This window comes from Delphinus delphis, chromosome 10 (assembly GCF_949987515.2).
Source record: "Delphinus delphis chromosome 10, mDelDel1.2, whole genome shotgun sequence".
Lineage (NCBI taxonomy): Eukaryota > Metazoa > Chordata > Mammalia > Artiodactyla > Delphinidae > Delphinus > Delphinus delphis.
In genome coordinates, this window is record NC_082692.2 from 35,472,789 (window position 1) to 35,487,176 (window position 14,388).

General features: G+C 44.9%; 1 protein-coding gene across 1 annotated transcript in view; it reads left to right on the plus strand.

Moving 5' to 3' along the window:
- Window positions 1-14,388, plus strand: part of KIF6 (kinesin family member 6) — a 383,680-nt gene that overhangs the window by 309,434 nt on the left and 59,858 nt on the right. The window contains exon 15 of the mRNA XM_060021290.1: window positions 2,942-2,997. Coding sequence (XP_059877273.1) covers window positions 2,942-2,997 — 56 coding nt within the window. The remainder of the gene's footprint in view (window positions 1-2,941; window positions 2,998-14,388) is intronic.

Genomic DNA, 14,388 nt, shown 5'->3' on the forward strand with positions numbered 1-14,388 from the left:
TAACGTGGAAGCCAGCGGGAGAGAATTGTTTCTACTCTGTGGACAGAGCCTGGCGCACAGTGGGTGCTGTTGGGTGGGTGAGGGCTGGATGTCACAGGGAGCCAGGCTTGAGAAGGAGCAGCCAGAGCGCTGCGTTCCTTCTCCCTTCCAAACCCAGGCCTCGCCCCAAGGTAGAGCTTTCTCTGCGCGGGCCGGTGGGCAGAGCAGTCTGCCGGGCCCCACTCTGGAACTGCCCCCCGCACCATATGCTCCTCAGATGGAGCTACGCAGAGATTCCCCGATAGGAAGGTTTGGGCACCGGGAGTAGGAGACCCTCAGGGGCTCACAGGTGGTACTGGTTGAGTCTCAGCGGCTCCCCGGCACCAGCCTCCTCCCAGCAGCCTCAGATATTGTGCAGGAGGGCGGCACCCCTGGGGAAAGTCAGCACAGGTTCAACCACCTGGACCACATCCCTAATGGGAATGTGCCCCTTTTAGAAGCTCAGGAGTCAGGAGGCTCCTGCTTGGGAAGATCAGAACGCGGGCTGGGGCGGGAGGAAGGGGAGGGGGCGGGGCTGGGGGAGACTTGGGCTGGGAGGTGTGGAGGTGCAGGGTGCGCAGGAGAAACAGGGCAGAAGTGCGGGGGGGGGGGGGCACCTTCTTTCTCATCTCTCCCGCCATCCCTTACTCCCCTCCTTCCCCCTCAGGGCTGTGCTTCCTTAGGCAAGGGTTTGTCTTGACAACCGGAGATCAGGAAAACGTGTGGGTGGGGTGGTCCGGAGCAGTGACAACTGCAGCCTGAAGGGAAAATGGTCTGGCGGAGACAGGGCGGCCCTCAGCCCGCACCTCTTCAGTGGGAAAGCCCTTTTGAGTTCGCGCTGGGCTGCAGAGGAGAGCATGGAACAGCTCTTGGCTCCCGGTGGTGTCCGCCAGCCCGGGTGTGGGGCGGCTCTTCGGAGACGGTCGACCGCAGCACTAAGCAGCTCCTCGCCGTGCCCCCGAAGGCACACGTGGGCACCGGCCAGCTGGGGGGCTCCCTTCCAGGCCTGTCGGAGCTTCTCTGAGCCGGGCTGCTGCGGAGATGGCCCATTCTGCCTGCAGGATCTTCCCTCCTCCAGCTCTCCTCTGGTTGCCTCCAGCATTGACATGAATGTCAGCAGCTTTGCAGCCCTGCTCTTGTGTTTTCCTCATTCCCAAGAATCTAAAGCTTCCAGAACTCTCTGGAACAGGCAGTAAGGGGGGCCACTCATTGGGCAATTGAGGACTATCAAACCCCATGAAATCCTAGGTATTGGGGATGGATGCAGCGACCACCAAACAATTAGAGCCCCGCACTTGGCAGAACTTCAAGTATGAAGATAGTCCTCATCTGAGTGGCCCGGAGCAGACCTCAGAGTCTGTCTGCCCAGGGGACAGAGGCCAGAATGGGCCCACAGAGCCCAGCACAGCGATCTACACATGATATGAATATTTGCTGAGCTGAATTCAGTCTTCATGGCATCAAATGGGATTGCATTTCTCTCCGGAAGGTGACAGGCACTAGCTGAGGAAGGGACATATGTCATCTGTGATGAGCCTGAACACCCTTAATAAGGAGGCAGAGGTGGAGTCCCAAGAAACCGAACACTAAGAGAAAATTTAGTCCCCTTCCCTGGCAACATCTGTCTGCAATCTCAGGCCCAGCAGACACATTCAGAAAATAGCAGTGACATCATTCACGCCTCTTTTCCGCTGAGCCTGGAGGCTGCGGGGCACTCTGGCCTTTGCTTATGTTGTTCCCCTGCCTGGAATGCCCTCTTCTCCCCACTTCCTCTAACAAACTCCTGCTTGACTAAAGCATTTATGGATGAAACAATGTGACATCTGAGATTTACTGAGATCCAGAAAGATTTGGGGATGGGGCATTGACATTTCATAAGGGCCCGCTGTGTGTAGGGGCCTGGATGGTATGGTTTTTACAAAGGCCATTTCCTACACTTCTCCAGCACGGTTGGGCTCTCAGGGGGCATCTCAGGAATACCTGTTAGAAAATAGGAGTCATTCAGTAAACTCAACACAGCATCTGGTGGACTAGTGGGCAGCAATCTAAGAGAGTGGAGAAGTTTCTGATAACATAGGGAAGGACTAATAATGCTGAGTAAAAACAAAACACCCAAAGCACAAAAATCATATATTGGTATGATCTTAACTCTGTAAAAACTGGCCAGAAAGAAGACTGGATGGATCTCAAAATGAGCTTATTTCTGGGTAGGGGATAATTAGGGATTTTTTTCTTCTTGTTTTTATATGTCCACAATGTGATTTAACATCATATATAACAGGAGTAAGCAAATTCTTTCTGGAAAAAGCCAGATAGTAAATATTTTCAGCTCTGCAGGCCCTACAGTCTCTGTCCCAGCCCCTCGACCCTACCTTTGCAGTGTGAGAGCAGCCTTAGACAATAGACAAACGAATCGGTATGGCTGTGTCCCATACTACTTGATTTACAGAAACTGGTGTTGGGATGCATCCGCACCATGACCAGCCATAGTTTGCTGGTCAGAAAACAAAAAGGATAAGAAAAAAAAAAATGTTCTTTAAGGATTCTTTGACTCTAAGATCTTGGCACTGTGATTAATAGAGCACAGTACAGAAGGCTTACAGCCGTGCTTTACTCTGGTTCCCTCGTATCATAAAATACTAGAAATCAAAAGTAGATTTGATGAATCTACATAAATCAGAGACTATGAGCATGGAGTTCTATGCTGGAGAGAGGAGTAAAAAGGCACGATACCAGTAATTAATACAAATTTTATCTCTACTTTTAAGCCTAATATATTTCATTCATTTAAATTTTCTTTTATGTCTTTTGATAAAGCTTTATACTATTTTAGAGACCTCTCGGAAAGCTCTTATTTTTAAAACATAATTTAGGATGAACAGAAAAGGTTAAGCTCTCATTTCTTTTTTTTTTTTTCCTCCAGATTTTCCGAAGCAAAGGCCCTGGGAGAAAGTATAAATGAAGCAAGAGTTAAAATTGGTAAGCAGATGATATTCTGTGAGCCTCTTTCACAGGCCATTTTCCTGGTGAAAATCAGGTCATGATGTGCTTCCAAATAGCTGTGAGGATGAGTTTCAGGAGGTCCGTGCCAAGGAAGCCGCTTTCAGAGCACCTCTCCTTGGAAGTTTGTCATCTCTCCTACCATCCATCAGGAGAAGCACTTTCTTTCGTCTAGAACTTGAATTTTTCGTCCTCATACAGCCTTGAGCTCTAGCATCCGAACGAGAAAGTTTTGCTTTTCCTGGTGTTTTCCAGCAGTAGCCCAACTGGTCATAACTGTACAATTATAGCGACATTTCTCATTTTCGAGTGCCATGGAACGCTTTTATACCTCCCAGAGCTTATACTTATTGTTTTTGGCCCAGGTGCGCAATTTTCAGCGCCATTTCAGTAAGCCGCCTGGAGGATGAGAGGAAAGGATGAGTCACTGTGCCTTCCCAGGGCACAGGCTGCCCAGCAGGGCTCCCTCACTTTAGTGAGCATCCCTGGACCCGTGAGGTTAAAGCAACAGGCTAACTCGAAAATAGTATGCCTCAGATCTTTGTCAAAGTGAGAGGAAAATGTTTCTCTCACACCAGGCTAGAAGACACACGGTGACCCATCTCCCAGGCTGGGGCAGCTTCACGAAGCTGCAGCTTCCCTGTGGCTTCGTCTCTGTGCTAGGGACAGCAGGAGTTACCTGGTCACAGCTGACTCCCTGTGTCCCCCTTGTCCTCACCTTTCTCCTCTCATAAGTGAGGACAGGACGGAAGCCACTATGAATGTCCCTTTTGGCTTTTCCTACAGAATATGGAAGCTCACAATAGCCTCAGGTCACTTCAGTTAGGGAAACAGGGAGCCCCACGTTCTCTTCTGTGGCCTGAGTGGAAAGAGTTGAGGCCGCCAAGCCCTGAGCCATGCCCAGTACCAGGCCAAGAATCTCCAGAGTCTCTGAGATTCTTGACTTAAGGTCCAGGATCTTGGATGCAGGAAAAATGCATCTTTATTTTCACTAACCTCTAACTTCAGTTTAGCACCCCCTCCAATGATGAATGTCGGCAGCAGACCACAGTAGAAGTAGCAGCACCTGTCACAGCGGAAATCACAGACATTTTCATTTCACAGCACAGTTAGCAGACATCATAAAATATCTTTTATACTCATCAGTACTTCAAAATTACAGGAGTTATTAGACTCACCAGTAGATCTTGTTATTTAATGCATTTATATGAAAGCACATAGATATTTCTATATCACAAAAATTTTTTAAATTTTGATAACTACTTCAGTGTAATTGGTCTCTCTTAAAATCCTATGTAAAACTCCTTTCTTGGCGTGAATTCTCAAAACTCCTAATACTGCATGAAAAAAAAATTGGAGGTCAGGAGCACTTTTCTAGAGATAATATCTATAGTTTATCTGATTCTCAAAGGGGTCAGTGACCCAAACCAATAGTGAGGGAAGGGGAAGCAGGCTTAAGTGGATCCAGAGCCGGCTTGTCAGAATTGTCTGACTGGAAGCTCCTAACGGTCTGTTTGCATCCCTGGGGAGACAAGAGGGAAGGACCTTTTATAAACCGTTTCTGCCCAGAAAGTGATAATAAAGTTTTGCTCTTGAAAAAGATCTAACTCTCGAAACCAAAATGAAACTGTTCCAACACTAATGAACTATGCTAATTATGGAAGGCACCAGTGGCCTATACTAATACACTTAGTGTTTCTCTCTGAATACAATGACTTGTTGTCACAACTAATTCTAAGTTCACCATACCTGTGGTGCGAAAACATACATTGATGAATCCAGTTTGCCACATTCTTGGGATTAGGCAAATCGGTGGCTGCCCTACAAGCTGCCCAAGAGGCAGGGGCCCGGGGTCTGAGGGATGTAATTGATCTGCCAGAGAGGGTGTCTGTAATTTACACACAAAGAATCCAGGTATACTAGAAGAAGCCCTGGGCAAGTAGACCTTTCTGTTCTCTAGATAATAATAAGTAGGGCTCCTACCAGTGTTAAAATTCAAACATCTATTGCTAACGAGAAAGTGGCTGCTAGTTCAGCGGTGCTGATAAAACCAGTGTTACTCTTACTTCATTCTGTGCAAACAGTAGACTAAGACCCATCTCCTGGCCAAGCATCTTTCAAACGTGCTCTTTACCCAAGGAGGGCCCAGGTCAGTGGATCGCTGAGACTCAGCCCCGTTACTCAACAAGCCCCTCATGGTGCTTGACCACAGGGAGTAGCCCCTCCACCACTGCATCTCAGACACAAGGTTAAGATTAAGGAAGCACAAGGTGGAACTTGTACACATATTTAAAATTTCCAAGGCAACTTTGAAGGAAACTGGTTTCAAGAGATTTATGACATTACTGAGTGCATTTTTCTTAGGGAGAAATTAAATCAAGTGGAATTTTCATTCCCCTCCAAGTCCTTTAATTAATCTAAGAGTCAGGAGGTCGGAGCGTGGCACAGATGTACCATGACTTGCGTGGGATGATGACTCAGCGCCCCTCCCAAACTGAGCCACATCCTGCCTCTGGACCTCGGGGCAGGAGTGAGATGCTGGGGGGTGCACATGTAATTGGCCTGCCGAGAGGAAATGGAAGCTGTGTTTGTGATCTACACATCAGCCAGCCCACATGCTTAGAGTTCAGGTTGCCACTGTCTCTTCTCAGGCAATTTGCTTTTTCTCTGACATCGTGATCTAGAGCTGCGACTTGAATTTCATTCTTAAAAATCCCTAAAGGCTATTAATTCAGGAGTGACCACATAATATCTAATTTTTACATGGCATAATCAGTCAACCAAAACTTCCATATTATTTCCTTTTGTTATAACAAGCCAACCCAAACTAGGTAGATTAAACTCTTGCCACAAACTCCTTTCTTGTCCTTCTCTGTAAGCCATTTACATCAGTCCTGATGTTGAAACAAGTTGAAATCAGAAATGGAAGAAATAACCAACTTAGGGTCTCCTCAAAAGAGAACGGTGTCTTTGTTTCAGAAAGGAGAGCCATTTTCATTGCATTTGCCTGTCCCATACACAATAGCATTTAGGCTGCTTTCCATCACATGGGGCTGTGTTTTGAACATATGCATGTATACCCACCTCCATTCATCATATCTCTAAAGATGCCATTAAAGCCCAAACTGTAGGGAAAGAAACAGACAGCTTCCAAAGCAGCGGCATAAACCAGGCCATTTTTCACTTATTAAAATCCTGGCGTTGGTTTTCATCAGTGAGCTACCACTGGCAGCATTGTCTTTGGCAACAAAGGACAATGAATGGCTGTTCTTTGGCTTGAGGCCTACCCTCGACCAGTCCAGGAACCAGCTGCTGTGGAGGCAGGTGAAAGAGTCTGACTGACACGTCTTGGACCTCTTCGCCCTCCACAGACCCCTCCAGGCCTAAAGGAAAATGCCCATCACAGGTTGTTGCACAGGAGGGTTTTCACCGGGGAGCCAATCAGTGATCACTTCAGAAATCACAGGTAATGTAATAGGAGTAGCTGTCAGAGAGCAGGAAACGCTAGAAAAGGGAACAGAACATTCTGGAAGTTTTCTTTCTCCTACTCCACATTCAAAGAAGGACCTTCAACCCACCATTTGAACAGTACACTTTTTAAAAATGTATCTCCTGAACATTTGGGATTTGGGAAAATCATTACTCAGATCTGGGTCTCCATCAGCAGAATACATAGGATTATTTTCTGTTGTGCATTTTCTGTACTTTCATCTTCCTCTGAGGTTTACTTCTAGACCTACCTCGTGCATATTGGCTTCTACTATCTCACCCTGGCATAGAGGAAAGACTATATCCAGATCGTCTTGCTAGGCCCTGAAGACCTCTATCAAGTCTATCCTTTTGTTATCATTTGTCACCAACTCTGAATAACCATCACACCCACAGCAGCTTCATTGAGCACTGACTCTGGGCCGCGTCAAGAACTTGACACGCGCATTATCTAATTTAATCCTCATAATCCTATAGGCAATGAGAAGAGTCATTACCTATAAAGTGGATATTACCATATGTCATAGAGTCTGAAATAAACAATTTTTACAGTCTTAACACCTCTGAAGTCAGGAAAACATTTGACCATTCACTTGGCCATTTTTTCGTTTTAAAAACCTCTGTAATGAGACAGGGTCTTACAATTGATATAGTCTAGATTCTATGAAATATAGTATTATCATTATTTTGCAGATTTTTTAAAAACGGAGTTTCAGGGAGGTGGCCTACTTAGTGGCCACGCTGGAGTCAAAGTCCATTTCTGTCCAACTCCAAAACTTTTACATACAGTATACTATCCCCATAAATTCAGATTTATCTGACTCTGAAGTTTTTTTCTTAGTTTAACATTTCACTAAGCTGTTACTCAGTTCTCCTGAATCTCTGCCCTTTATCTGTTGTGCCCAACAAAAGGCTCACACTAGACCCTAGCTCGTGCACACATAGCCCAAGAAGATGAAAAGGGTCTTTGTAACATGATTCATGATAGGTCACCTTTTGCCCAGTGGGGCTCAGTTGCAGGCGTGAGTGGGGTCGGACACCCAGCCTACCCTTGCTCTCCATCCCATGTGCACTGGCCCACAGTTGTATCTGCCCTAGGAAGAGGCGCCTTTTTCCAATTTGCAGAAAGGTGCACTGCGGGCTTGCAGCATCCCTGGTAGGCTTCAGTGTCCCACATTTCAACTATCATTTTCAGTGGTTTGGAAAATAGAATAGAGGGGTTGTATTTTCAGGCTCTATACAATTCCAGCTCAGTGGGTTTACCGATGCTTCAGAAAACATGAGAGAATTCAAAGCATAAACTTAGATGAGGTTAGTAAGAATGGGTGTAATGAAGTGCTTATGCTTAAGTACCAAAACCAGCACCAATAAATTGGACTAGAGAAGGCCTGATTAAGGGCAGGCATAGAAATCATCAAGGACCACAAAATAAAAATATGTCACCATAAAGTGAAAAAATACTACGTTCTCAAAAGTCAGAAATGCAAAAGTCAAGAGGTCACCCTTTCGCTCTGCCCAGCATTTCCAGGTGCTCTGTGTTTTCTCGGGAGCTCTGCCTCTCTACAGGAAGAGAGATGGTTCAGAGAAAAGCAGCTAAAGTCGTGATGAAAAAGTTATGAGGTAGATTTTTTTGGCTTTATTAAGTAATCCACCAAGTTTATTTTAAATAATAAGCTCTACTTGCCTGTTATTTAGTTCGATTTTTCTAATTACTCTTATCAAACAAATTTAATTAATCTGTGTTCAGCTTGTATTGGCCAGGATGTTTGGCTGTAAGTATGAAAGGAAATTTATTGTCTCATGTAACCAGGAAATCCAAGGAATACAGTTGGCTTCACATGCAACCTCATCCCCGTCCTCCCATCTCTCAGTGCTACTCGACTAGGTTCTCTGATAGCCTCTCCCCATTTAGTGGGAAGGTGCTTCTGAAAGCTCTAGGCTTACATGGTCTATAGAATTCATAATCCCAGTAAACAGGATCTTTTCCAACAGTGTTAGCAAAAGTCCCTGGAGGGAGGGATGACTGGCCTGGCTGAGGTCATACACCCATCTCTGAAGCAGTCCCTGCATTCAGGGGAATGAAACACTCTGACTGACTGATCCTAGATCCTGTGCCCACTCCTCGGGGCTTAGCCCATCTGCTCCACACAAGCTGAACACGATTTTTAGGGAATTAAAGAGGTATCTTTCCCCAAAGGAAGAAATGTTGGGCCGACAACAATCGTATTCACTGCAAACCTTTCAGATATTGATCTGTGGCTTGAAACAAGATGCATCTGTAAAGGAATGAATAGTAGTTCCTGTGAGAGACTACAATGTTTAGAGTAATTTATCCTGGAGAAAAGAAAGCTGTGAATGAGGAATTTAAAAACTGGCTTAAGTACTGGTGCCTCTGCTATAATGGAATAAATGCAAAATTGCATGATAAAAAAACTAGCAGGGATTGTAGAAGAATTAAGACTGGGAAGACCTCTCAAAACCCATGCAACTTTATAACGAGTACTCTAAGAAAACCAATTGCAATGCTAATAAAAATAATGATATAAATTTAAAAGACATGTTAAATTCCTAATGCATAAGGAAACACTATGTAAAACAGCCATTTTTTTTCCAAAATGAGGCTATCATGGTAGAAGAGCATACAGGAAGGGCTGCAGAAGAGCATACAGGAAGAGCATACAGGAAGAGCATACAGGAAGAGCATACAGGAAGAGCATACAGGAAGGGCTGCAGAAGAGCATACAGGAAGAGCATACAGGAAGAGCATACAGGAAGGGCTGAGGGCTGAGTTATGGAGGCGCGAACAACACATACAAGGGTGGGAAGGGCCCCTCAACAAGGAAGAAGCGCTTCCTTCTAAGAAGGATCACTGACCACAATGGACTCGGAGGAAGAGTGTGGGGAGAGGGGTGTGTTCAGTCCTGAGCTCCCTCCGCCCGACTGCTGGGCTCAGCTCTGCTAGTTTTGTGTTTAACGACCTTTTCTCGGTGATGCAAAACTTGAATTTACTAGGAAAAAAATCCTATGTCAACAAATGAGTCTGCTGTATGATACTGACCTCAGCTCCCTCTAACCAACTGCATACGAGTGATTCCTGTTAAAGAAACCTAGTTGCATGAGGACAGACTGTGTATTACTTGATGTTATACAGAGGGACCAGTCAATTGTAGTTCATCTTTAAGGAGACTCAAAAAGGAAGAAAAAATTTTCAGTTGTATTGAAACTATAGCTGATCATGTGAAAAAGACATTTTTGTCAGAAAAGGTAATTAAATGGATATAGATTCTAGGAATCATTAAAAGCAGGATAGATTGGCGCCTTTCTGAGATGACTCAGTGTATATAGAAATGAAAAGAGCAAAGCAGATTTCTTAAAGTCCTTTCTGTAACAATTCAGAATGTTGAGATTCCAAGACGTGCAGTTATTGGAGTGACAGCCCATAACCAGTACGACTGATGTCTTCATAGAATTGATTGAATGTTTGCTGTCATACTTTGGAGGTCAAACAACAACAACAAAAAAAATGATTTGAGCAAGCTGGAGGGTTGTGGAGTATATTAACTGACAAGAGGTAACGCTAATAATTGTCATATATAAAGAAGGAAGCAGTGATTTGGTCGGAATGCCAGGAAAAAAAGAAAAAAAAGATGGATGGCTGCCTCCCAAGAGTCCTGACAGGGTGGTCTTACCTTAGTGAATGAAACAACGTCCAGGATCTGGCCTTGCTGGGTGGACTCAGGAAGGCTGTCCAATGCCAATCAAACTCACTATAAACCAGAGAGGCAATCTATTAATTTTCCATGGAGGATGTTCTTTTATAGACAGGAACTCTTAAACTGCCTCCATCCAGGGCCCCTTCTCCCAGGGGAAAAAGTAGATTCCTTATTGGAAGGTTAGTAAATAAGCAGCCCCAAGCACAAAGGGAGTCAAAAAAAGGAGAAGAGTTTTGACAGATAGGTTCCCACAGTCACGGTGAAGCCACACCAGGCATCCACCGCCCGCGGGAGCGAATATCCCCACAACAATACAGGCAGCCTCCAGCCCGACCACCCCTCTTCTGTGCACAATACCCTTTTCTCCAGAAAAGACAGAAACCACTTGTTAGGTCTCTACTTACTAAACTATAATTATATCCCGGCTCCTGCCTCTCGAGGGTGAACCCCAAGTCACATTGCTTCAGGTCATAGGAATAATCAGCTTTACTTTGGCCCCCTTGATTTTCAGACATAGAAACCCAGTTGAGCTAGCTCAGGCCTAGGATGCCTGCATGGTGATGACTCTCCCTGAGATACAGCCATGAGATCTGAGAGCCCTCCAAGCTGCAACAGGAGCCAGAGCCAGGACCCGGGGTGGGGTTAAGGGGGTCATCGGGAACCAGCATGGCTCCAGAGGCCAGCACACTCCCCGTGCCTCCCTTGGGGCCTCTTGCTACCTCTGTGCACGTCTGCTCTCGCAACGTGCTGGCCCTGCTGACCCTGGGTCCTGCTCGCTCGTGGCTTTGGTCTGCTCTGGCCCCAGCTGTACCTGAAAGCATCCTTTAACTCTGTTTCCAAGGTAACAAGCTAATTATTTGCTTGTTTCTTAGCTCAAAGTTATGAGAAAGAGAACTTGACTGGCCCGATTTATCTTTTCTAGGCCTTCAGGACAGCTGCTGATGGCGAGCTTAAGAATGTGCTGTCTTTGAGTCAGAAATGTACCTCTGGTCCAGGCAGATGTGGCCAGGGAGGAAGAGAGGTCTTGTGTTTCAGAAAGTGTCCACCTAGGCAAAAGAGGGTGTGACAGGGGAGGTTTCTGTTTTATAAACAGGATGGATAGAGCAGACACAACGATTGACATCTTGTATTCTCTGGGTTCTATCTCACGGGTGTGAAGACTTTTGCCAGTTCAACTCTTATAAGGCGACATCAATTCCTTTACTTCTAGGTTCTCCAGGAAGCATCTTGCCCTTGTCCCTTTGTTTTACCAACAGGAATAGTGACTAGTCTTTGTAAAGTGCATTATAATATATAGGGATTTTATTTATTTTTATCTCATCAAATTCGTTGATCTTTTCTTTTACAACTTCCTCCAGTGCTTTTGTACTCAGAAAGGGTCATTGTAACAGCAATAATAATGGATCGTTCATTGCCTGGTATTTGTTTAATGCTTTCCTAAATTTTCTTATAGTTTTTTTTGTTGTTCTATTTTTCACACTCAACTCATTTGGGATTTATTGTGGAATGCAGTATAAGCTGAGGCTCTAAGTTGAATCTTTTTCAAACAACCAATTTTCCCAACACCTATTTCATTCAATGAAATGCCTTAAAATAACATTTCTTCTCATAGGAGAGTCATTTCAGATTTTCAGAAGGCAGCTGAGGCATCCTAATCTCATCACAGCAGTAGTATACATTCTTGACATGATCATTTTCATACAAGTATTTCAAAAATAAGTTTCCCAGCAGATACTATTATCTAGAGATCAGAATAACCCTGCAGAAAAGTGCCAACTTTTATGTAAACCAGGAAGCTCACAGATGGGGAACAGTAGGCGTGTATCTGTACATGGGTGGTCCCCGCAGGCTCTGTCGGCGCCCTCTGAAGGGAAGGAGATGGTCTTTAAATAACAGCAGCACAAGCTGGGCTCACCTTACTCATTTGCCAGGGGAAGATAGTTGGTACCGTATTTTCTCACTTCCAAGGAGAAAAAGTGTATTTCGTTTTCTTACATTGATTAAAAAGGGGGAATAATGATAGTTAAGGCGGAAATGAGAGTAGGGACTTTGTCAGTGATGCTGTACAGGGAAGATCTGAAAACAGCAGTTTGCTGTGTCCACTGTCTACCACCCTGAAATCACTGATGAGCCCGCCTGCTGAAAAGTACCGTGTTTCAAAAATACAGCACACACAAGAGTGGGACTATCCCCTCCCTGCAGTGGCCGTTCTGCTCCGGGTGGAGATGGCCATGGTTTGGTGTTGGCCTCGTGTAATAACGGGACTCCGTGGACCAGCCCCACTCTCTAATGGATGGTCTGCACCACAACTTACTTAAGCCTAAAACATACACGTGCAGCTCCACAGCAAGGCATGCTAGTTGCAGCACAGGCCTTCAGAGGAGGCAATGAAACACCACGCAGAGACATTCGTGCAGCCGCCGGCACTCTGTGCTCCTCTTCTGGCAGGTAGACGGCTGCCGTTCAGGCAGCATTTATAAAGCAGGGAAGCTCCCTCCCGAGCACATCTAGGCTACATCACTAATCAGGCATATCATGAACAAAAGCCCAACCCTGGGCAGCTACCTGAGCAAATCTGAAAGGGGGCCCAGTGGCAGGGAAACCAGAGTGAGTGCCACAGGGACTCCTCAAAGTCTGGTATCAATGTTTGGGCAGAGCTGGGGTTGCCCAAAAGGACTGGGAGTAAACAGAGACATATTGCAGCCAACCATCGTGTGTCTAAGCACAGATTTTGGGCCACTAAGAGTCAAAGAGATCGAGTCCACTCCAAACATGAGTGCTCCTTTGAGGTAGATGCCTAGAAGTAGAACTGGGGAGAGCAACAGCAGGTATGCATTTTTAATTTTCATGAGTACTCCCCATTTGCCTTGGCAAAAGTGTTTCATAAGTTTATATTTGCATCAGTGTGTGACAGTACCCATTCCTCTGCATCCTTGCTTTTACATCGTAGTATCAGTCATTTTAGGCTTTGCCAGTTGGAGAGCAAAAAATGGTATTTCTTTATTGTCTTAATTTGCATTTCACTGACAGCCAGTGGAAGTGAGTGCTTCTTCATGTGTCTCATATCCTTTGCCCATTGGGTGGTTGAATTTCTCCTTTTGATTTGTAGGAACACTTAGTATCCTCTGGATACTGGGCCTTTCTCCACGGAATAGTTGGCAGATGTTTTCTTCCAGTCTGTCACTTGTTTTAATTTTCTCTTAAGATTTTTGGAAGAACCCTGAAACAGTTGCTTCTCTCTAATTTTTAAAAATTTCCTTGGATAAGACTAATCTGTCTGCTCTCCTTTTTTTGAAGTTGTCCACAAGTTGGGAGTTATCAACCCTGACTCACCATAACTCTGCCCCAAAGATGTCCAAGATAACTTTGGTCATACTGCACAGATCTCACTGAAACATATATGGGTTAAAATTGAACATGATGATGATTGCAGATCATTGTCTTTTGGCCACTAGCCACTACATGAATGCATGATTCCTGCGTACAGATGTTTAAACCTTTTAGCAGACCACAAACCTGGCAATCTTACTGCTGAAAACATAAGCTTTGTTACGAGGTAAAAACTGATTTTATTAACTTAACCTTTATTGAAGACATCTTTAATAATGCCTGAATATTTTAAAAACTTAATCGTGTTTTGCACAACACCTATTAACACATGTTTAGGCAATACTAAAATCTAGAAAACCTGCTAATAAATAATTGGAATGTCACACTACCTGGTAACTCAGTAGCAAATACTAGGGTCCTTGGGTACTCCCTTTGTTGGAAGACAAAAGCAAATAATTAAGGAATGAGTACAGAAATGGGTAAAATGCCAAGTAAACTTAATAGACAAGGGACATCAAAGACATAAAGCTTATTGATTGCCTGCACCTGTAATCCAAAGCCAGGCCAGGTCTATATTTGAAGGTAGTGAAACAACATATTCGGTGTATTCCTGCAGAGGTGTCTTGTAAAACGGAAAAGCTATGTCATGGAGAGGAGTCATGAAGGGTCTAGCTTCACCTCACCCCTGGTGAGATAACTGGGACACAACCTTCATTAACTCCCATTACAGAGGTGACGTCACATGCAAAAAGGGGTCCAACACCTGGAAGGCCGGATGGTGCGATGGTGACTCCGTAGTCAGCACTCAATGGGACAATAATGGCAGTACCTCTCTTCT